Raw genomic sequence first — 24,854 nt, 5'->3', positions numbered from 1 at the left:
GAAATATTAGGCTGGTACATAAGCTTGTAGCATTTTTGTTTTGCTTATTGGTATCCTGGTTGCTATGATTGTATTTATCAGTTTTCATTTTTTATTTTTAGTTCACAGTTGCTATCTGAGTTTGCATTTTGTCATTTGGGGATAGTGAGTGGAGGTGTGGATGCTAGAAAATGGAGTGCCAAATGAGGAAATCAGAACATTGCTGACATATCATTCTGATTGAGTCCCACAGAGGGGTGACATCTGTGGACACAGCCAGAAACACTTATACCATGCATGGGGATAAAGCCATTGGACAGAGCACAGCAAGAAAATGGTTTTGTTGTTTTAAGGAGGTTTGGTTCAGTGTTAGTGAATCTCCATGTTCAGGGAGACATTCAGGATTTGATAAGGATTGTTTAAATGCATTAATCCGCAGTGATTCATCTCAGTGTACTTAAGAACTGGTGTAAATGTGAACAACTGTGATCATTTCACCATCGTGCGGCATTTGCTTGCAATGGGGAAAGTTAAAAAATCAGGTGTGTGGGTACCTCATGCTCTAACATAAAATCACAAGAATCTGTGGGGTCCCATATGTGCATCTCTGTTTGCTCGTCATCAATTGGCTCATGAACAACACTGACCATTCCTGTCCTGTATCATTTCTGGTAGTGATAAATGATGTCTTTATGCTAACATAAAGAAAAGAAAGGAATGTGTGAACCCAAACAAAATCAACAACTGCCCCATACAAAGCACTGCATGCATCCACAAAGGATAATGTTCTGCATATGGCAGATCAGTGACGATGTGGTGTACTTTGAATCGCTTTCCCAAATAGTAACCATCACTGCTGACATTTATTGCCAACAATTAAGACACCTTGCAGAGAGAATCCAAGAACCACAACCAGGAAAATTGTATGAGGTGATGCTACTCCATGATAACGCCGACCTGCGTTCTGCCAGATTGACAAAAAAACACTTTACTGGAGTTAAATTGGAAGGTCATTCCACACCCACCTTATTGACCTGATCTTGGATCACCTTTTCTGCTTTCTATCGAACAACCTTCAAGGAACTTCCTTTCCTGATGAAAATGCACTCTGAACATGAGTTCTTCACCTCAAAACCATATGATTTCTTCAGTTGCAGAATCAAAAAGCTACTCCAGTTTTGGCAGACTGTTGTAAATAGTAAAGGAAAATGTATTATTGATGACTAAAGTGTGTTATGTGTATCTGTCATGTTTATTAAGCTTGTGGATAAACACTACAAATCATACAATGTAGGCTGTCACGGCCGGTGTTGTCTTCAGCTGAAACTTCTGGGCTGAGTAGTCGCACAACCTCAGATGATGTCTCCCGCAGATGGAGACAAAACATTAGGTGGAAGTTTTATACATCAACCACAGCCTCTCTCAACTCAGAAGTTTCAGCTGAAGAAACACTACAAACGTGTGCGCCAATCCAGTAATAAACACCATAGAAAACCACAGTACTTTGATGTTAAATTGGAAAAGCAGTACAGCAGACCTGCTACTATGAGTAGGTCCAGTTATTCTTACCACGACAATAACTGACCATTCAGTTCTGAGTTTTCTGCAGTTTTCCTATATTGATTCAGACAAATATTCTAAATCAAACCAACATTTGATGTGACCACTGCCTATGTGTTTTATTTTCATAAAAAACAGAATAATGACAGCCATAATGAGGACTCTCTCACAAACAGTGCAAGTGTGTTATTTGCACATGCATGTATACAGTTGAGTTAATCCTTGTAAAACTAGCTGTATAATATGAATTTATAAATTACTGGCGGTGGAAGGCATTTGTTACCCTTGAATAAATGACAGGGATGCTGTGGCATCAAACAAAAATAGCTTTAACTAAATATCTGATCTGCATCTACTAAACATAATTGTTTTGAAATCAGAGGAAAGCTTCTCATTACAGTTAATACCAGAGCTGTTATTTAACTGCCGTTCTCATGCAGCCAAATAATTTCTGACATAGTGCACTGTTACTGGAACCAAAAGCAAGTGTTATTTGAATCTTTTTAATTATTTTCTACCATGCAGCAGTTAATGCTGTTTTAAATCAGGAGAAGATTAGCTGAACTTCATTCTTTTCCAAGTGGTAATTTAACCTTTTCTTTTTTTATGGACTACAAACCACCATCCAACATGCTTTCCTGAACAGAATTAAACAAGAATTTTCTTTACAGCCTCCTCTACATCTTATAATGATTAAGTGACTGAAAAACTTGATTGGCTGCTCACTCAAACTCTACCATTTTGTAGTTCAAGGAGGTAAAAAGGGCGCACTAAGAAGTAGGAAATTGTGTTCGTATTTAATTGAAAACCTTGTTAATTCACTTTATAATACAAGAACAGAATTGGCCTTCCGTATCTGCACTTTTTGCACTGGCAAAACCACTCCAAACCCTAGCTAATTGCAGTGCAGACAGCATAATAAATAAATCCTTTGTTGAGTTATTTTCATCACATTTGGAAAGAAAAAAAGAGGAGAAAGAAAAGGGAATCCCACTTCTTCTGTTGGCTGAGTCTAAACTGGATTCCACTTAAAGAGAAATAATCATTGTACTTTAAATCCAGTGCCAACCTGTCCTAAGCAAAACAGCAATGTTATTTCTAGTTGTAATTTCTGTCTCTCTGTGGATCATTGGGAACCTATCGTGAATTTCCCACACTCTAAAAATGATCTTGCTCCTCTATAATATTAATTGGCAGCGGTTTAATGTTATCAGCCTTTGCTTTTGTGCATACGTGGGCAGTTAAATCAACATTCCAAGCACTGCTTGCATCACTGCCAAAGTTTGTATGCCCTGGCTGTTAGCTACTGGCTCACATATGGCTCTGCCCAACAACCATAAGTGTATACTACAGCCAGTATGCTGCAGTTACTGCTATTGCTTTTCTTCTGCAAACATAATTAATATTTTTTAAGTACACAAATTCAAAGATATAACTTCAGCTCCTGAGATCGACAGATTCTCATTGTAGGACTATCTGCAAAACTACTGCCACTACATGGTAGGTCTACATTCATCTTCATGGGGGTAAAACTCGTAAAAGATCATGACACTGCCAGTTTCAACTTCGTAATATATAATATTAACTGTAACATTATGAATTTTGCCACAGAACCAGGAGAACTGTTAATCAAATCTATTGCGTGCAGAGAAGGAACAATGTTGAAAGCAGTGGACGGTAATTGATGGACACCGTAGGCAATGATATCATTGAGTATTTACTGCATCAGATTCACAATATTTTACCATTACTTTCTCATTTGTTTTGTGTTGGGAATAGAAAGTTATCTCATCTATACTGTGCAAGCCAGTTAACAGTGTGTGGTAGACGGTGATTTGTGTACCACTGTCACTTCTCCCATTTTCTGTTCCAGTGTGAATGGGTCATGGGAAAAATGATTGCTGGTAAGCCTCTTTGTGTGCTCAATCTCTCTAATTTTTACCTTTGAGGTTTTGTTGCAAGGTACACATAGTTGGAAGAAATGTACTAGATGACTAGTCTAGGAATGTGTGCTGTCAGAACTTTACAGTAAACCACACTGTGAAGTAGAATACCTCTCTTGCAGCACCTGCTACTGAAGTTGGCTGAGCACCTCCATGACACTTTCATACATACTAAATGAGCCTGTAATGAAACACAATGCTCTTCTCTATTTCCTCTTCTCAATTCTATCTGGTTTGGATCCCATTGGTCAAATGAAGGTTTTGTAAGCTACCTCCTTTGTGGTTAGACTAATACTCCTGAAGATTCTTTCAATAAATCTCAGTCTGACATCTGCCATGCCTGCAGTTAGTTTTATGTAGTTGTTACAGTATAAATTGCTTTGTACACACACTTCTAGATATTTTATGGGTATGACTGTCTCCAGTGATCTGCATTTTGTAATGCTACAGTAATGAGTATTTCTGCTTATTTATGTACAATATGTTACATTTGCTTACTTTGAAGATCTGTTGCCAATTCCTGCATCAAGCATTGATCCTCTGCAGATCTTTCTGCATTTTGCTACAGCTTTCTAGCAATGTGACTTCTCTGTATACAACAGCATCCTCTGTGAAAAGCCTTTTCAAACTTCTGGCATTATCCACTAGGTCATTTACATATATTTTGAAAAGTAACAGTCAAATAACACTTTCTGATGTTACAAGGGTGGTTTGAAAAGTTCTTGGAATGGAATAGAAAAAAACTGAAACTTTTTTAATTTTTCAATGCAGTCTCCTTGTAGATTAATTCGCTTGGTCCAACGATGTTCCAGTGCCGTGATCCCATCTCAAAAATGAGTTTCCTCCAGGCCTGCAAAATAGTTGTCAATTCCATCTATCAATTCTTCATTTGAAGTGAATCTTCATCCACCAAGAAAATGTTCAGTTTTGGGAAGAGATGGGAGTCTGATGAAGCCATATCAGGTGATTAAGGCAGGTGTGGCAACAATTCATACCGTTGTTCGTATAATTTTGCCATGGTGATGCCACATGTGTGCGGGCACGAATTGTCTTGGTGGAAGATAACTTTCTTTCTTGCTAAACCTGGCCTTTTTTCATGTATCTTTTGTTGCAATTTCTCCAGGAGGTTAACATAATATTCTCCACTAATTATTTACCCACTGGGGAAGTAATTTACAAACAGAATCCCCTTCGCATTCCAGAACACTGATGCCATGACCTTTCGTGCCGAAGGAATTGTCTTTGCTTTCTTTGGTGTCAGAGAACCAGTGTGTTTCCACTGCTTTGACTGTTGTTTTGTCTCTGAGGTATAGTAGTGCACCCAAGTTTCACCTGTGGTCACAAACTGGCACAAAAAATCATGTTTGTTTCTCCTAAAATAGGCCAAACCTTGTTCCGATATGTCAATTCTCTTGCGTTTTTGATCCATCGTCAAGAGTCATGGCACCCATTTTGCAGATAATTTTTTCATTTCTGATTCTTCAGTTAAAATGTGATATACCTTTTCATATGACATCTGGCAAGCATGGGCAATTTTACACACTTTCTGTTGATGATCCTCCGTGACAATTTTGTCCACTTTTTGCAGTGATTTTTGGAATAGTGACACATCTTCACCAACAACTGTGTGGATCATCATCTGAGCTCTCCTGAACAAATTCAAATTCATTTGTCCACTTGGCAACAGTTGAATATGAAGGAGCAGAGTCCCCCAGTGTATTCTGGAAATCAGCATGAATTTCCTTTGCTTTTGTACCTTTCTTTACAAAGTACTTAATCGCTGCTCGAATATTGATTTTTTCCCATCTTCACAAATCACTAAGTGGGAACAACAGAACCACATCACTGCCACAGCTCTCTTGCAAGAGCACTGATGTGGCATGTGTTTACAGGTAACAGTCCAATGAATATCACATGACCTCTCATGGTGATTCCGAGAACTTTTCAAACCACCCTTGTACATTTACATCTGAAGATTTCTTTGTGTTGAACATTATATGTTGTGTTCTGTCCGATAGAAACTCTTCAATTCTCTTACACAGTTCGTCTGATGTTCCATACACCCATATTTTGTTCGTTTGGTGACATGCAGAACTGTACAAAATGCTTTCCGGAAGGCAAGGAGTGTGGCATGAACCTCGATACTGGTATCTACTGCTTTCTGGGTCTTGAGGATGAAGAGGCCAAGTTAGGTTGATCGTTGTCTTCAGAACCCATGTTGATTCATGCAGTGTTCTTCTGTTTTCAGAAATGTCATAATATGCAAGCATAAAACTTGTTCCAAAACTGTGCAACAGACTGATATCAGAGATAAAGGCCTAAAGTTTTGTGCATATTTTTGACAACTCTTCTTGGAAATGGGAATGACCTGTGCTCTTTACTAATCAATAGGAACGCTTTGCTCCTCCAGTGACCTAGGGTACACTGCTGCCAGAAGAGGAGCAAAGTCTTTCGCATACTCTATGTATACATAGAAAGTTATTGATATCTCATCAGGTGCAGTGGCCTTCCCTCTGTTGAGTGATTTCAGTTGCTTTTCTCTTTCACGGTCATGTATTTTGATGTGTAATTTTGACATCTGTATGACGATTTAGAGAAGGAACTACAGTGAATCCTGCTCAGTGAAACTGTTTGGAGAAAAAGATGTTTAATATTTTGATCTTCTCTGTGTCAACTGCTGTTTCAATGCATTATGGTCAGTGAAGTTGATAGATAGAATTTTACTTTGAAAAATGTTGAATGCTTCATGTGTGGCTGTCCTTGTGCTGATTTTGGCTTTGTTCAGTTTTGTGTTTATGTGTGAGTGATTGGCTGTGCTTAAATTTACAGTGAAGCTCTCTTTGCTTTCATAGCAGCTTTCTAACATGACTGTCAAACCATGGCTGGTCTTTCCCAATTTTATGAAACTTCGCTTGTCACATATGTGTTTGTACTTATTGCGCGGTACTAGTCTTGAACTTTGTCCTTTGGTGCTCAACATTGTCAGTGCTGGAGACGAAAATTTCTTGTTGATTGCTCAGGTAATCTATCTGTTTCTAGTTGCTCTTGCTAAGCAAGTTGGGAAAAGGGAATTTTACTAAAAGTAGATTTCACTACACTGTACCAAAATGAAAACCATATTGCTCACTGAAACCATGAATAAAATATCATTTTTGAAGTTCATATTTCATTTAATGAGCTTGAAAACTCTCATATTGTTGTGAGTGACAGTCTGTCATGTGACAGTACTTAGTTATGGCATTCTTTCATCATCAGTTGAGCTAAAGGAAAAATTTCCAGATTCAGGGAAACTATTTTCTTCTTTCTTACTAATGTGTTGGAAAGTTCAAAAATTGATATAAACTGTAAGTATTATGTTTTCTAGAGAATGATTTTAATCTAAAAGATGAATGTAACTTCCTTGCTACATCTCATGGGGGCTGTAGATGGATTTGGGGATGTGATACAGTGAAACATGTGACTAACAGTCAAGTCCAGACATTAGACTGTAACCTGTGTATAAGACATTTATACATCTGCACAGAATATGCTAAATGAATAACAGTCCTGTTTGTACCAGTTGATGGAGTTTCAGGATTTTGCACTTTCCTTTTACTGTAAAAGCATAACTTTTTTGTGGGGGAGGGAATAGCTGAAACAAAACATCGTGTTGACATATATGCAAATTCCCAACTGTTGGCTGTTCACTCTTATCCATCTGTTCGTGAAGTGATCTTAACTGAGGTACATAGCTTTGGCAGAATGTAAGTTGGGCATTAGAAAGAAAATTATTGTGAAGAAGAGGCCAAGATAAACAAATAAAGGACATGTGCCATGAAATATGAGGTCAGCAGACATTTAATTTTGATGAAAACGATATTTTGAACATTATTGCAGAACAAACAGCAAGTTTTCTTCCTGAACTAGCGATGAAAATACTAGGTACTATACTTTTGTCTTTGTATTTCAGAGACAATGTGCTTGTTTGTTGTAGTTACTTATCACTCAAAATTGCTTTCAGACCATTTATCTAAAGTGGTGTGCTGTCACTAATTTATGTTGTATTCATTGTAAATATTTATGCCCACATCAAAGGAATACTAATCACACCCGTCAGATTATTAAACTGCTATAAGTGTGGTGTATTTAGAAGTGTTGCTTCCCTTATGAGTATGTAAATTGTGCTCAGTTTCACATAGCCATCCGAGTTCAGTTCTTTAAATTCAGTTTGTCTTTAGCATTTTCAATGTAAAACAAACACATTTTTGTGACACACTTGAAAAAGGATATTTGTATACTACCTTCTGCCTATTTAATATTTTTGTATGTGTATTCTGTGGCGGTTAGGAAGTGCTCAAGGTTTATCTTGTATTGTTGTTAACAAAAATAAATGTATGTAATTAATTTAAGTGTAACATTGGGATCCTCTCCAAATGCCTTGATCAGAAGCATGGAATGGTTTCATTTTAGCGATATTTTAAAATGTGTTATCTTTATTTCAGACACTGCTGCAGTGTATGGCAATGAGGAGGACATTGGCTTAGCACTTAAAGACTTACTGCCAAAATACAACCTGAAAAGGGAAGATATATTTATCACAACCAAGTTAGGTAGATAAATGCATTTTGTTTATAAGTAACAAACAATAAATTTATTCATAAGTCCAATTTTTAAATGCCTAATTGTTATTACATGAAAGCTAACCAGAGAGCAAACTCAGTTTTTATGTAGAATGGAAAGTTAGGTTAGATTGGCATAGTGGCTCCCCAAAAAATCTTGGTTGTGGTGTCAGAATGATTTGCATTTGTTACTGATGTCATTTGCTCTGTTTTTAATACATGTCAGATGATGATTATGTGTGACTCCTGCTGTCTGATTGGTAGTGCCACGTCTTAACTTCGGCCTTTGTATTTCTTTATGAATAATTAAAACTGCAATGTAAATTCAAAGATATCATAACAGATAACAGACAAATCTCTGGGTATTTTGATGCATATTATGTACATTAGTGACAAAAAATGACACAGGTGCCACTATCATTTAACTCTTATTGAGAAAAGATACATTAAGTGACATTATTCCTTTACCAAGGTACTCAGTTGCTCATTACACATCCAGCTTTGCTTGTGAGAATTCTGTGCATTCACTCATTTGCCTGTAATAATAACTCAGAATGAGTGCTGCAATTGAACATTGTTTTATGAGTGAAATAAGTGAGGCATTATGATTATTACCAAGTAAAAAATCTCATAGTAAGTATCATTCATTGTGGATTTTATGCTGTTTGTGGCCAGAGGTGGTGGTGAGGTATTGTCAATCAATGGTTTCACAGTGTAAAAATCGAAAAACAATGTCACCACAGGTGAGATTTTGTGGAAAGCCATTATGCCCTATATAGTCATTATAAACTTACTAACTTTATTAAAAACTTTGTGAAAAAAGAAGTTGTTATTGCTTGTTCTCTTGGAAAAATGGCCTGTGTTCAGATCACTGACACTTACAACTAACTTCCAGATGCTGTCACTGGCTGGCTGCAATTCCAGATGGCAGAATAAAATGAGCTAGTATCAATACTAGATATGAAATGCATCTGCACATGTGACTTACAAGGCTGTGGCTCATTCATTAACATTCCTAGTTGGTGGCAATGCTTACAATGAAAATCTGTTTGGTTTGGCTGCTTTTAAATTGTTTGGATTCTTTATCAATGAAGAAGTGCATTTGGTTTCTGATCAAGTTCCATATTAACAGATAGATGCTCTCTTTACTAAATTTTGCTCTCTATTTTTCCCAAGGCTGGATTGTGTAACAGAATTTCAGGCTCATATTATGATGAAACAGTCTGCTCACCCCCAATTTTTCAAGACCTGCCTGGTACCGTAACTTTACAGGATCAGGTCAAAGCAGAATTAGATTGCCTTCAATCCCCTGATGTTATTTGACCTGTTTCTTCCAGTAAATATTATCAGCACCACTGGTTATAGTCAAAAAACCTACCAGTAAATTACGCCTCCTTTGCCGCACAATGACAAGCTGTTAACAAAATTATAATTATCGGGTGACCATTATTTTTCAAAGATTGACTTGTCAGAGGTATATTTACAACTGCTGCTCAACAAGGAATCTAAATGCCTTGTTGTTATTAATACCCCGTTTTGGTGTTGCAAGTGCACCAGCTATTTTTTTTCAGTGCTTTTTAAAACACCTTATTGGATCAATTCCAAGCTGCATCAACTATTTAGATGTAATAGTAGCATCTGGTACCTCTACAGAATATTTGCAGAACATTCATGCTCCATTTTCTATTTTACAGTCTGTAGGGTTACAGTGAAATTTGGACAAGACACAGGGTTTTTCAACCACCCATCATTTACTTGGGTTTTGAAGTGTCACATGTTGGCTTTAAAACATTGCACCAGCATATTGATGCTATTGCCGTGTTGCCACACCTCACGTCCATCAAGAAATTACAGGCATTTTTAGGCAAAATTGCATACTACCACAAATTCATACCAGATGCTGCTATCGTGACATGACCACTCCATGCGTTATTGTGTGAATGTATTCCTCCCCACTGGTCCCTGGCTTGTGACTAGGCATTCTTGTTGTTGAAATCTAAGCTGCAGTCAGCCCCTTGTTTGGTCACTTCTTAGCTGAGCCAGCACCTGCGTTAGCAATAGTGCATCTCAGTTTGGTGTTGGCACTGTCCTTGCTAAGAAGTATGCAGGTGGTTCTGAGCACCTTATTGCATATGCCTCTAAATCCTTAAATTTGGCACAACAGCATTATTCTCAGATAGTGAAACGGGATTTGACAGTCATCTGCGCTCTAAAAAAAAGTCATGTTTTTCTATATGGGTCTAAGTTTCACCAGTCATACCTCAGAAACCATTGATGTCTCTTTTTAACCCTCCAGTGTTCCTGCCAGACAAAGCTGCACATTGCGTACTGTTGTTGCTCTTTTCTTGTCACAGTACAATTATGAGATACACTGTTGACCTACAGTGCAACATGCACATGCGTTTGCCAATTGGTTCAGAGACATAGTTTGATGAAAAGGAATTACTTTGTTTTCATTTAGATGTGGGAGCTCAAAATGTTGTTGATGGGTTTCCTACTACTAGCATTAGAATTGCAGCCCAGATCCTGTTTTAAGTAATGTTTCTTTTGTGCAGCATGGCTGGCCAGACAAACCTCTGGGCCGTGCCTCTGATCCTTTGAGAAATTATTATGCATTACAAAATAGTCTTCCTGTTTGGGACAGAGTGCTATTGTAAGCTACAGAGGACACCACTCCTTGGGTTTTAGTCCCATCCACCCTCCTGCCTGATGTTATGGTTTTATTGCAAGTGGGCCACTGGGGTATGTCACATACGAAAGCATGCATGCAGACATGTTTTTTGGCCAGGTATTGATGGGGAAATAACATGAGCTGTTGCAGCCTACCGACAGTGTGCATCTATCAGGTGGCTCCCTGTGCTTCTTTGTCACTGTGACCAGATCCACATCAGCCTTGGAAACGAATTCATATTGATTTTGCGAGATCTTTTTTGAATTTCTACTTGCTTGTTGTAATTGATGCTTATTCTTAAGTTTCTGTATGTGGTGCGTTGTCTGTTTATTTCTGCAGCAGCAACAATTTCCGCTTTGTCAAAAAATTTTGCACTGGAAGGTCTTCTGTATACAAAAGTTACCAACAACGGCCTCCAGTTCATATCTTGGGAATTTGAAGATTTTTGTAAAAATAGGTAGTGTTTGCCATGCCACAGCTCCTCCTTTCCACCCCCAATAAAAAGGAGAAGCAGAATAAGTAGTGTGAACATTTAGGACTCAGATGAAAATATATGTTTTGGATATGTCACCAGAAGTAGCTGTTGACCAGTTTCTCAGTTATTATGGGTTCACCCATGTTGGCAATATGAGTATGGCAGAGTTGTTGCACAGTTGTCAGCCCCCAACTCTGCTACATCTGCTTGGGCAGGCCAACGCCAGACCATCCACTGGCATTGGTGTGAAATGCTTCCAGCCTGGCACAGCTATTTTGGCTCACAGGTTTTGCTGCAGCCGAAATGGGTGCTGGTGGTAATCGAGAGTACCAGTGGCCGATACCTGTGTGTTACCTGCAGGGTTGAGAGGAGGGTGTCATGACATGTTGATCATCTATGACCTTACATAGGCGGCTGCTTACTGGGTACACGACCACTGCCACCTCATCCTTCATCTGTCCAGCTGTCTCCTACATCATAGCCAGTGCCCATTCCTTCTTCGCTGCTACTGCTGATGATTTTACAACTGTCTCCTCTGCTGTGGGTGCCCTCTCCAGCTGTTGGGGACCCCAGCTCTCGTGCTGTCACAGCTGAGGCCTCTGTTGCTACTACCTGTTCTGCCACCTTCACTGAAACTTCCTTGTCTGGGGTTGGAATTGGACATGAAAATGGACACTGCATCAGTGTCAGCTGTCGTACCACATGGCTGCTCACAGGGGGCAGGCATTACACCTGTCCACACCCACACCACTTCATGTGTGTGCTGCTTCATAGTTTGCGTGTGAAGTTTGTACTTGATTCGGTCACCCGGCCTGCTAATGCGACAGTAGTTGCTTGCGCATCCTGCCAGCTGCACCCCCTGTGGAGCAAATGAATACGTAAGTCGGAGCACAGGCCTCCACCAGCCATTTGTGTACTGCTGATTGTATTATACCTTGTCTTCCATGTATGTGTACTGTTCAAACAATAATTTTCTGTGTTCTTGGGTTCAAACATTTTTGATGACAAATATGGTATTCAGCTCCGTGCATTCCACCTCATCCACCAGTCCTTTGAGTTTAATTTCAATGGAGGCAGTCCTCAAATCTCTTCTCAAGCAACTGCAGGCACTGACAGTTGCTATTTCCAGTTTAATGATTTCATCTGTCTAGTTCAACATAAGAGGAATTGCTGTCTGGCACATATGGATAAAATGGCCACAGCAGAACATGGGTACCAAGAGGGTAGTCATGAAATAAAATTCAGTGAGACGAGTGTCGTATTGAAAACATCACACTGTCATGCGTGCGTATACACAGAAGCTGTTGAGTTTTGTAAACATCATAATAATTCTAACAGAAAAATTAGATAAAATATGGATGTCGTCTTTGCACTGGCAGAATGATAATCAATTACTTTCAATTGAGAATGTTGGCACTACCAGAGATAGTCTCATAGTCAGCATTATTTGGTGGGCTGTGGTGCCCTCTATAATGCCTATATATTCTGTGCTCCCTTGAGTTCTGATTGCTATTTGTCACTTCACCTCTGAGGGTGTCTCCCGCAGCCAGAGTTGAAACATTAAGGGAAAGTTTTACATATCAACCACGGCCTTCAGCCCAGAAATTTTAAGTGAAGTGTGTACCAAACACCTCTCGTGCCAAGACTCCTAACACAAAATAAAATAAAAGTGTATTTTACACACAAAGAAAATATTTGACAAAGACTTATTTGAGTTAGCATAAAGTAATACTTACTACAGACAAGATTTTTATGCACTTGTTACAATAGTTTTAAATTATGAAAATTAAGTTTGTAAAATGAAATAAGTATCGTGAGACATTCTTCTGTGTTGTAATTAAAAAAAGTAAGTAAGAAATTTACTAATAGCTGGTTTTTGGATGCAACAGCAACAACAGAAGTGCTTTAACTAATATATTTGAAGGAACAAATATGTCGCAGAATCACGGTTTGGTATGAGGGTCATCCTGACGCTGAGTTCCTATTTGGGCAAGGAACAAAGGGTAAAATGTTTCTTCTTAGAGCCAAATCAGCAGCCATTCAAACATCTGTCTTATTGTAGCTACATTAATTCCATAAATTATCTGGGAGTACGCATTAGGAGTGATTTAAAATGGAATGATCATATAAAGTTGATTGTCGGTAAAGCAGATGCCAGACTGAGATTCATTGGAAGAATCCTAAGGAAATGCAATCTGAAAACAAAGGAAGTAGGTTACAGTACACTTGTTTGCCAACTGCTTGAATACTGCTTAGCAGTGTGGGATCCGTACCAGATAGGGTTGATAGAAGAGATAGAGAAGATCCAACGGAGAGCAGCGCACTTCGTTACAGAATCATTTAGTAATCGCAAAAGCGTTACGGAGATGATAGATAAACTCCAGTGGAAGACTCTGCAGGAGAGACGCTCAGTAGCTCGGTACGGGCTTTTGTTGAAGTTTCGAGAACATACCTTCACCGAGGAGTCAAGTAGTATATTGCTCCCTCCTATGTATATCTTGCGAAGAGACCATGAGGATAAAATCAGAGAGATTAGAGCCCACACAGAGGCATACCGACACAATTTCTTTCTTTCTCGTCCTTCCTTCCGTGTTTTATTCCTTCTTATGATTACTATTTTAACTTTAGTTATTTAATTTCCCTACCCACCAGTTACCCACTATGTACCCTAATCCTACACCACATTATTTACATTCATTCCGGAAACATGCATTCACCGTAGCCAAACTGCAATCCCACATATTTTTCCTCCGGTCCTGCTTAACCTTTGGAATTACCCCTAAAGGACTGACCCTAAAAGTTCCCATCTCTCGGTGCAATTCCTCCTTCCACCAGTCTCTCCTGGACTCCCAGAACCTTCAATCCTTAGCCCTTACCCAACTTGTCCTGAATCTCTACACTACTTCATGTAACCACCACTCCCAACAGCTCCTATCTCTCTTCAAAGTCCTCCACCTCTCAAACCCTTGCTTGGAGAACACACTCAGGAACATCATCCTAGAAGCCAGCTGCAAACTTGAGTTCCATGCCACACATCACCTGAAAAAACTATCCACAGTGCTAGTGCAACACCTAAGAAGTGGGGTCCCTCTCCCTATCCCTCACAAACACCAACCACAACAGAACGTTCAACAAACCCCCCTCACAGCCAACAAACCTAGCCTAGCCACCCTACTCAATCTCCCCATCCCAGCACATACCCCACACAGACCAAATCTCAACTATAACCACAGTCAAATACCACATATCACCAGTCCCAATTCAGTTCTAAACCTCTCATTCAGATCCCTCTCTCCTCCAGAGACATCTGTTCTATCAAAAGGCTTAATCTGTAGCCCCACGCCTAAATTCAACCACACTACCCTGGTTAAAGATCTCCTCTCATTCACCCGGAACCTCAACTGGAAATATCACTTCACTACCCAAACACAGCCCCCAATTACTAGACCCAGTGTTGAACCTTGTCTAGAACAGTTCCGACCGCCTTCTCAAAGGGATCCTCCTCCCCTCCCCCAAAACCATCCCTTGCAGACATTTCAGGAATTCCTCACATCCAGTGTTGCCTCCCAGTCCTTCTTGAAGAACATCCCGACAACCCCCATCATCACCCCAGCTGAATCCCGTGCCATTAAGGAGCTGAAAACAGACAGCTCTATTGTCATCCTCCCGGCGGATAAAGGCTCCACAACTGTGGTACTTGACCGTGTGGAGTATGTGGCAGAAGGACTGCGTCAACTCTCCGACACCTCAACCTACAAAGCTGTTACCCAGGATCCCATTCCCCCCATCCAGACTGAGCTGCAGGAAATCCTAAAAATCCAAGGTCCCTCACAAGGCCTCACAACGGCTTCCATAGACTTACTCACTCCGCCAGAGCCACGTACCCCTACCTTCTACCTATTACCCAAAATCCACAAAGAGAACCATCCTGGCCATCCCATTGTAGCAGGCTTCAAAGCCCCAACAGAATGTATCTCAGCTCTGGTAGACCAACACCTCCAACCTATCTCCTGCAGATTCCCATCCTACATCAAAGACACAAACCACTTCCTAGAACGCCTCAAATACATTCCCACTCCTCTCCCACCTGAAACCTTTCTTGTCACCATAGATGCTACATCCCTTTACACAAACATCCCACATACCCATGGTCTCTCTGCCCTTGAGCACTACATCTCCCAACGCCCACCCAAAGATCTTCCAAAAACCTCGTTCCTTATCACACTTACCAACTTCATTCTCACCCACAATTACTTCACTTTTGAAGGCCAGACCTACAAACAAATCAGGGGAATGGCCATGGGAACCAGGATGGCTCCGGCCTATGCCTACCTCTTCATGGGCCACATGGAGGAGGCTTTCCTGAAGACCCAACAGCTGCTTCCCCTGGCCTGGTATAGGTTTATAGATGACATCTTTGTGGTCTGGACTCATGGTGAAGAAACACTCCTTAATTTCCTCCATAACCTCAACTCCTTTTCGAATCTGAATTTCACCTGGTCCTTCCCCAAAACCCAAGCCCCCTTCCTGGATGTTGACCTTCATCTTGTTGAAGCTCACATCCTCACCTCTGCCCATATCAAACCCACAAACAAACAACAGTACCTACACTTTGATAGCTGCCATCCATTCCACATCAAACGCTCCCTTCCCTACAGCCTAGGTATTCATGGCAAACGCATCTGCTCCAGTGACGAATCCCTCAACAATTACACAAATAACCTGACCAGTGCTTTCCTCTCCCGCAACTATCCTACAGACCTTGTCCACAAACAGATCTCCTGAGCAACACATTCCTCCCCGTCCAACAACAATGTTTATACCCCCAGACCACACAGAAGCATCCCCCTTGTCACCCAATATTATCCTGGCCTCGAATACATCAACAAATTACTCCGCCAGGGATATGACTTTCTCAAGTCAACCCCTGAAATGAGATCATCCCTTGACAAAATTCTCCCCACAGCACCCAGAGTTGCCTTTCGTCGCCCCCCTAACCTCCGTAACATCCTTGTTAAACCCTACAATATTCCCAGACTACCTTCTCTACCCAGCGGTTCCTACCCCTGTAACCGACCCCACTGCAAAACCTGCCCCATGCATCCCCCCACAACCACCTACTCCAGCCCCACTACTGGTAAAACATACACAATTCAAGGCAGGGCCACGTGTGAAACTACACATGTCATTTATCAGCTGACATGCCTGCACTGCACAGCCTTTTCATCGGTATGACAACAACTAAACTGGCTGAGCACATGAACGGACACAGACGAACTGTCCGCCTAGGAGATGTCCAATACCCAGTAGTGGAGCATGCCCTCCAGCATAATTCTAGGGACCTAGGAACCTGCTACACCGTATGTGCCACTTGGCTTCTCCCACCCAACACCAGTCCCTCTGAACTGCGGAGATGGGAACTTGCACTCCAACACATCCTTTCATCCCGCCATCCCCCTGGACTGAACCTGTGTTAAACAACCTCACTCCCATTTACTCTTCAGTCTTCTCCTCTTTCCCTTTCCTCTTTAGCCATTCACGCGTCTTTTCATCCTACATAGTTGTGTTTATCTTTATACTATATACCTCTTTACTTCTGTATGCATCCTCTTTGGTTTGAAGCAGGCACAGTACTTACAGTAGAATATCTTTGGCTTCCCTCTGACAACCATGCCTCCATCCTTGCTACCCTCCCTGTTTTCCTTTCCCTGTTGCTTCATAACCTGGGTTGCGAGTAACTAAATCCACTTTCCCTTCTTCCCTTTCTTTCCCCTCTCTCCTCCCTGATGAAGGAACATTTATTCCGAAAGCTAGGAATGTAAATTTTCGGTTCTGTTTTTTGTGTATCTATCGGCTGTAATGAGCTGAGGTAAGTACTGGCCAGCCCCTCTATCTCTTTGTTAGTAGATGTAGATGTAGATGTCTACAGCATTAAGCAAGGTTTGACAAACTAGAGTTGCATGCCCAGGCACATTGTACGGATTGATTAATTCATTTTTCAAAATATTTTAATTGGGCTGAAATTAATGCTCAGCCAATGGCATTATTTGTATGTGAACTATTTGGATTTTATGTGCAAAACATGCAAAAAAAAACACATTTTTTATCGGTGGATTTTGAAGTGAGCACTTCCTGTACCTAAAACTTGTATGACTCAGTTCAAATTTTGCATGAAGATAAATAATAAGTTCAAATTTTGCATGAACATAAATAATTGATAAATTGAAAATGATTTTTTTTTCATCCAATAATCCTTACCTGTTAACGAGATATGGGGGTTTAAAATCGAGCAAAATGTAGCATGTAAATTGTGTTCTTATGTGAATTGAATGTACAGAAATGGTTTGAAGTGTATCAGATAAATAAAAAAATCCATTCTTATGATAATATTGAAAGCTAGCTTTCAAAAATTTAGCTTCATTTGGATTTTACATGTAAAAAAACACTTTTTTGTGAGTTTTTTATGCTTGCTGGATTTTACGGGCAAAACTATGTTTTCTGGAATGTTTATGAAGCATGTTGCTTCTATACTTTAAACTTGTACCAATCAGTTCAAACTTTGCATGGAGACAGACAAAAAAGGATAAAATTAAAACTATTTTTTTTTATCATATAACCTTTACCCATTGTTGAGATATGCTGGTTTAGAGTCAAGCTAAATGTAGTTCATGCCACTTCTGTGTTTAAGCCTTGTGCAAATCGGTTCAAATTTTGCAAGAATGTAGACAAATACATGTAATTAATGGTTGTCCTTTTGTTTTGTGAAAGTTTTATCCATTGTCACAATATAAGCACCATGGTTTGAAAGACAAGAAAAAAACCTACACCAGACCAGAAGTCACCCAAGCCAACAAAAATATAAATCAGTTGCCAAGCTGTGGCAATCTAATGTCACAATTTTGGTGAGTAAAAGTTGGGTACCAGAATGAAAAATGGTCTTATCATAGCACAAAAAAAGGGGGGGGGGAGGCAACTAGCTTTTCGACTTATTTAGCAGCTTCAAAGGCAATGACATACGAGATCTGTTCAAAAAATTCTTGAGCGTTAGTAATTTCACACCAGTGGTATGTTGGAGCGAAACGCAGCTGGCATCCTTGCAACGCCTCTGTTTAACGTGTAACTGCCGGTAGTTTCATTTTTGTATGTCCTTTACCTATTGTTCAGTTCTCTATTGAGTAGAATACTGTGTCACATAGTTTGCGAATTTTGAGATGGCAAAATTAGAGGTGCAATGTGCCTGCATTAAATTTTGTGTGAAACTAAAGAAAGCCTTTACACAGACACATCGTATGATACAGAAAGCCTACAGTGATCAGTGCTTAACCCATACTCAGTGTTATGAATGGTTCACATGGTTTAAAAATAGCCGGGCATAAGTTAAAGATGGCTGTCGCTCAGTACGCCTTTCGACATCTACTGCTGGCACTCGTGTCTGGAACATCAATGAAATCGTGCATGCCAATCAAAGACTGACTGTCCGAGAGATTGCAGAAGAATGTAACATTTCAATTGGATCATGTATTGAAATCCTTAGACAGCATCTTATAAGGCATCATGTTGCTGCCAAGTTTGTCCCATGGCTCACGAGTCAAGACCAGAAAAACTGTCACCTCCAAAACTGCGAAGAACTCTCATTCCGTCCAGTAATCTCCTGACCTATGGTACTGGGCGACTTTTCCATAACTTTCCTCCTTTTCCTAAACCTTACCAGTCCTTTTCCTTCATCCTTCTTCCTATCCCTTCAACCCTTCCACCAGAAGAACGAGCCACTGGCTACAAAAGTTTGCACATTTCCTTAGCTTTCATAAGTTTTTTCTCTTGTTGCTTCTTGGTGAGTCATTTCCTTATCTATCCAACTATATTATGTTGTTCTTGTGGTCTTCAGTCCTGAGACTGGTTTGATGCAACTCTCCATGGTACTCTATCCTGTGCAAGCTGCTTCGTCTCCCAGTTCGTACTGCAGCCTACATCCTTCTGAATCTGCTTAGTGTATTCATCTCATGGTCTCCCTCTACGATTTTTACCCTCCACGCTGCCCCCTAATACTAAATTGGTGATCCCTTGATGCCACAGAACTTGTCCTACTATCCGATCCCTTTTTCTAGTCAAGTTGTGCCACAAACTCCTCTTCTCCCCAATTATATTCAATACCTCCTCATTAGTTATATGATCTACCCATCTAATCTTCAGCATTCTTCTGAAGCACCACATTTCAAAAGCTTCTATTCTCTTCTTGTCCAAACTATTTATCATCCATGTTTCACTTCCATACATGGCTACACTATATTATATTTTCAAAAATTGATTATTTTCTTTTATGTAATCATTATTTATCAAATCCCTAACTCCAAAGTACTGAATGATTTGTCTGAATTTTACATATGAGAATGATAACGTCCGATACTGCACTGTGATTTAAAATAGAGAGACCGCTACCCATTGAAAGAAACTCCTGTACCTTATATAGTAAGACAACATTTTTTTGTTCACTTTTAAAAATCAGTGGGTGACCGATCAGTCATACTTCCACTCTTGCTGAGCAACATCTTCAACCAATTGTGTGAAACCTAGCCTCCCACATCAAAGATACCTATCCACTTCCTGCACCAACTTTCCACCATTCCCACCACTTTACCTCCTGGATCTCTGCTTGTCAGTGTTGATGCCAGCTCCCTACATACCGACCTTCATGCCCATGGTCTTGCTGCTTTCTAATACCACATCTCACAGTGTCCATAAGACTCCAAATCAACCACCTCATTCCTTATTCATCTTGCCATCTATATCCTGACCCACAGCTACTTTTCCTGGAAAGGTTTAAAAACAAAACATTGGCACACCTTTGGGCACCTGCATGTGTGAATCTGCTTATGGGCCATCTAGAGGAAACCTTCCTGGCCTCCCAAAACTCCCAGCCCCTAGTCTGGTTCAGGTTCATTGATGAAATCTTCTTGATCTGGTCTCAGGGCCAAGACAGCCTATCCACATTCCTTCACAAACTCGACAACTTTTCTCCCATCCACATCACTAGATCTTCCTCTACCCAGTGCACTACCTTCCTGAATGTTGACCTCCACCTCTCTGATGGCTCCATCCACACCTCTGTCCACATTAAACCCACTAACCACCAACAGTACCTGTATTTCAACAGCTATCATCCATTCCACACCAAAAATTCCCTCCTATACAACCCAGCCACCTGTGGACAATGTATCTGGAGTGATAAGAACTCATTTGCCTAGTATGCTGAAGGCCTCACAAAGGCCTTCACAGACAGGCATTACATCCCCTGCCTCCAAGCCCAGTCCACAGACAGATTTCCTGTGCCAATACCTCACACGCGTCCAATCCTCCCACTTCTCCCAAGAATCAACAATAAAGGACTGCCCCCCTTGTGCCCACTGTCACCCTGGACTGGAACAACTCAAGCATATCCTTCACCAGTGCCTTGATTATCTCTTATCCTGACATGAAATGAGGAACATCCTCCCCAAGGTCCTACCCACCCCTCCTAAAGTAGTGTTCCGTTGGCCACCCAATCTACACAACATCTTAGTCCATTCCTGTACCACTCCCATTCCAAACCCCTTGCCACAGGGATTATATCTCTGTGGCAGACCAAGGTACAAGACCTGCCCAATTCACCCACCCAGCACCTCCTACTCCAGTCTTGTCACATGCCTACCCTACCTCATCAGAGACTGGGCAAACCTGTGAAAGCAGCCATGTCACATACCAACTCCACTGCAAAAACTGCACAGCTTTTTATGTTAGTATGACTGCCAACTGGCTGTCCACCAGGATAAATGGCCACCACCAAATTGATGGCAAGAACAGAGTTGACAACCTGGTGACACAACATGCAGCTGAGCACAACATGCACAATTTTAGTGGCTTCTTCACAACTCAAGCCATCTGGATCCTTCTCACCACCACCAGTTTCTCTGAACTACACAAACGGGAGTTATCCTCACAACACATCCTCTTCTTCTCTAATCATCCTGGCCTTAGTCTCAGGTAACCCACTGTCCTTGCATCCTCCAACCAGGAGTTCCCCCTTCTATCCTGTCACCCTTTCCCAGTTCATTTCCCCACATCACTTTCAGTGTGTGCCAGTTTTCACCAGCTGCTACAACTGTGCCAGCCTATATACCTACCACACCTCCCTCCTGCATTCCTAGCTGGGAAACTGACTGCATCCCCACCCCTTGTCCCTCTCCCTGCCTCCCTCTACCCACCCCTCTTGACACTACCCCTACCAAACCAGTCCACCTGCTGGCAAATAGCATTGGCACTGTTAATTAAGCTGGCACCATATAGAGGCATAGGTGTGTGTGTGTGTGTGTGTGTGTGTGTGTGTGTGTGTGTGTGTGTGTGTGTTTTTTACACTAGCTCATCAACAATTCAAGGCTTCTGATTTTCAGTGAGCAGTCTCCTTCAATGCAAAATTATTTACATTCTATAGGAACTTTCCTACAACATTTATTAGAAGTGAATTTTGTATGTGTGGGTTTCAAAACCATAATTTGTTTTAAGATACTAATGAATGTGTATGCAACATGTTGATGATTGATTTTATAAATATCTGTTTTGCCTCTGCAAGTATTTTAGTTACTGTCATATTGTTATATCAATAGATGGATGCCAATGACCTTGGTGTTTAGCAACCCAAATCACATCCATTTATCCAAGCAGAGAACTGAGGATTAAAATATCATGGTTGGGGAATTGGTTAGTGCCTTTGAAAGTGAAGAGTAATCTGCAAGTAATAGGTGTTAGTTTTCAACAGCAGAGATCCTTTCACTGGTGTGCAGTAATAGCCACACTGAGGCATATCATGTGTTAGACTTATTGATCTTTGGAGGCTTATTGAAAGTGTGTTTATAGGAGTGATGTGGGGACAGAGGTTTTGAAAATAGCATAGGGTTCTGAGAAGGGACTGGAGGTTGTGATGAATTTGTGACATATAGTCACTGCAGCAGGGCTTGTATGTCAGTGTGTCTGACAGCCGGCACCAAGCAAAGATGCGCAATGCTAGAGACACTGGACTCACATTCCCAGTTTGAAAACTCAATCAGTTCATTTAGATTTAGGTTTTCCATAACTGAAGCAAGTGCCAAGACTTTGTCTTCAAAAAAGACACAGCTGATTTTCTTTCCCATCCTTGTTCAATCTGAGCTCTTGCTCTTTCTCTAATGACCTCATGTTCCACGATACATTAAATCCTAATGTTGCTTTCTTCTGACAGCCCTCTGTCATTTAATAACTGTCTCATTAGTAAGGACGAAGGTTCAATCCCGCGTCCGGCCATCCTGATTTAGGTTTTCCGTGATTTCCCTAAATCACTCCAGGCAAATGCCGGGATGGTTCCTCTGAAAGGGCACGGCCGACTTCCTTCCCTGTCCTTCCCTAATCCGACGAGACCGATGACCACGCTGTCTGGTCTCCTTCCCCAAACCAACCAACCATCATTAGTAAGGGATGTAGGGAAAGAAGGTGAGTCTAGGCTGGAGGTAAGGTATTCTTGAAATTGTCTCAGGATATGGTGACATACAAATGTTTCTGTAGTATGAACTGGATAAAAAAGTAGGTCTGTGATAAATTCAGTAAAATTAAATGTAGTGCGAGGCCTCTGGAGAGGACTGATTTTATATATATGAGACTGAAGCCATTTCAGGATAGATTGATAAGTCATATGTATGGAACTGTTTAGGTTGTGTGATGGAAGGGGTTCTTACAGTGGCCATGAGAGGTGGATGAGAAGATTGTATAGAGGCTGTTGTGGTGATAGTGGACAGTTGCATCCCAATGCCAGAGAACTGTGTGTAGCTGAGAAGAATGTGCACAGTAGGAATGTGGTTGCTAGTTGGGTGAAGTGGTCTGTGCACTGTTCTAAAAACATTTTGATTATTTGGACTATATGAAAATTGTAACTGTGACCAACATGAAGAGATTCAAGTAATATAAATATTTAAATTGTCTCTGCACTGTTTCTGCCTAAATAATGTTGGTGAAATCCTCCATTTGCATACATGATATCAGTAATTACTGCATCAATAATACTAGTACTGCACATGTAGCTGCTGACTTTTTTCTTCATTATGATACTTATTTCATTTCATTCATTTAAAAGATCCTGGTAGCTGAGTGGCCAATGCGACGGAATGTCATACCTAACGGCCCGGGTTCGATTCCCGGCTGGGTGGGAGATTTTCTCTGCTCAGGGTCTGGGTGTTGTGTTGTCCTTATCATCATTGACACGCAAGTCGCCAAAGTGGCGTCAACTTGGAAGACTTGCACCAGGCGAATGGTCTACCCGATGGGAGGCCCTAGCCACACGGCATTTTCCCAGTTAAAACTTCGCCAGTGGTTGCGTATTTTCATCTGCTTCTTCCTTTTAATGTGGATTTGAATTCTGCATTCATGTTTCACTTGAATTTTCTCCTTTCTTGAGCAGCGATTAGAAAATAAAAAAAAACTGTGAGGCCACAACTGGTGAACAGTGACACACGGCAAGGCTGACAGTCAAGTCCACCGATACAGCAATGTTTTTTGGAAGGCCAATAATGCAGTTCACGGGCAGGCATGGGACAGAAGAGATAAAGGGAAAAAACTCTGTCTCTGCTCCGCACCTCACGCCTCACAGGCATTCTTCTTACGTGCCTACTGTATAAGGTTAGATGGTATGTGGCGTAGGACAATTAGGTTGGTAAGGGTTAAGGACTGACTAGATTGTGGTTGGGATGCAGCTGAAAAAGGATATTTTGATGACTAGGTCATTTGGAGGAGGAGGTGGATGAGATCCGATGGATTAGGCAGCGTAATAGATTAGTATCTGAGACTGTTTTTTCTTGCAAGCGATAAGAAAACATTTTTGCATTTGTGATGATGGAAGGCCAATCCACATTATTATAGATACTCCATTTCTGATTGCTTCCAATGTTTTATTGGAAAAAAATATTTACCACACAATTCCCTTAATTTTGGAAGTATCATGTAAATGCATCTGGGGTAGCTTAGTAAACCTCTGACTTTATAAGTGTGTATACTCTTCATGTAAGCCATATTCTGCCATTTTAAAGTAATAACTTTCTTTTGGCAATTAAGATGTACTTTTAATTTTCTGTTTTGTACTTGAATAACTGTTTGTAGTAATAGAAAATTTGCATTTTAAACCAAATTTAGCTCCATCTGATTTTGGCCGTGAAAGAGCTGTGAAAGCTGTTGAGAAGTCTCTTAAGAACTTGGGTGTAGATTATATTGATCTGTACTTGATTCACTGGCCTGGTGTGTCAAGTGTTCCAGTAGACAGTGGTGTCCATCGTAAGGAGCGTTTTGAAACCTGGGAAACACTGACAAACTTGTACCACACTGGTTGCCTCCGTGCCATTGGAGTGTCTAATTACACTGTGCGGCATCTTGCAGAGCTGCTTGACAAGGACAACATTGTGAAGCCTGCTGTTAATCAGGTCAGATGATCAGTCAGTTTGTAACAAAAAGGCTGTTTCCTCATTGAAGCAGCAGTAAAATAATGCTACAGAATGGAGACTTACATTCAAAAAATTTCTTTAGTTAGCACCAATAGTTCACTTCATTTTAATGTCATTGTATTTTGTGTGTTTGGGTAT

The 24,854-nt window shown here is 40.7% G+C and overlaps 1 protein-coding gene across 2 annotated transcripts in view; it reads left to right on the top strand.

The window, feature by feature from the left end:
• Positions 1-24,854, top strand: part of LOC126251522 (uncharacterized oxidoreductase MSMEG_2408/MSMEI_2347-like) — a 59,127-nt gene that overhangs the window by 5,487 nt on the left and 28,786 nt on the right. For both annotated transcript variants that reach the window (XM_049952004.1, XM_049952005.1), the window contains exons 3-4: positions 7,964-8,071; positions 24,412-24,695. In XM_049952004.1, the coding sequence (XP_049807961.1) occupies positions 7,964-8,071; positions 24,412-24,695 (392 nt within the window). The remainder of the gene's footprint in view (positions 1-7,963; positions 8,072-24,411; positions 24,696-24,854) is intronic.

Source organism: Schistocerca nitens, chromosome 4 (genome assembly GCF_023898315.1).
Source record: "Schistocerca nitens isolate TAMUIC-IGC-003100 chromosome 4, iqSchNite1.1, whole genome shotgun sequence".
NCBI lineage: Eukaryota > Metazoa > Arthropoda > Insecta > Orthoptera > Acrididae > Schistocerca > Schistocerca nitens.
This window is presented reverse-complemented; position numbering and strand designations above follow the sequence as displayed.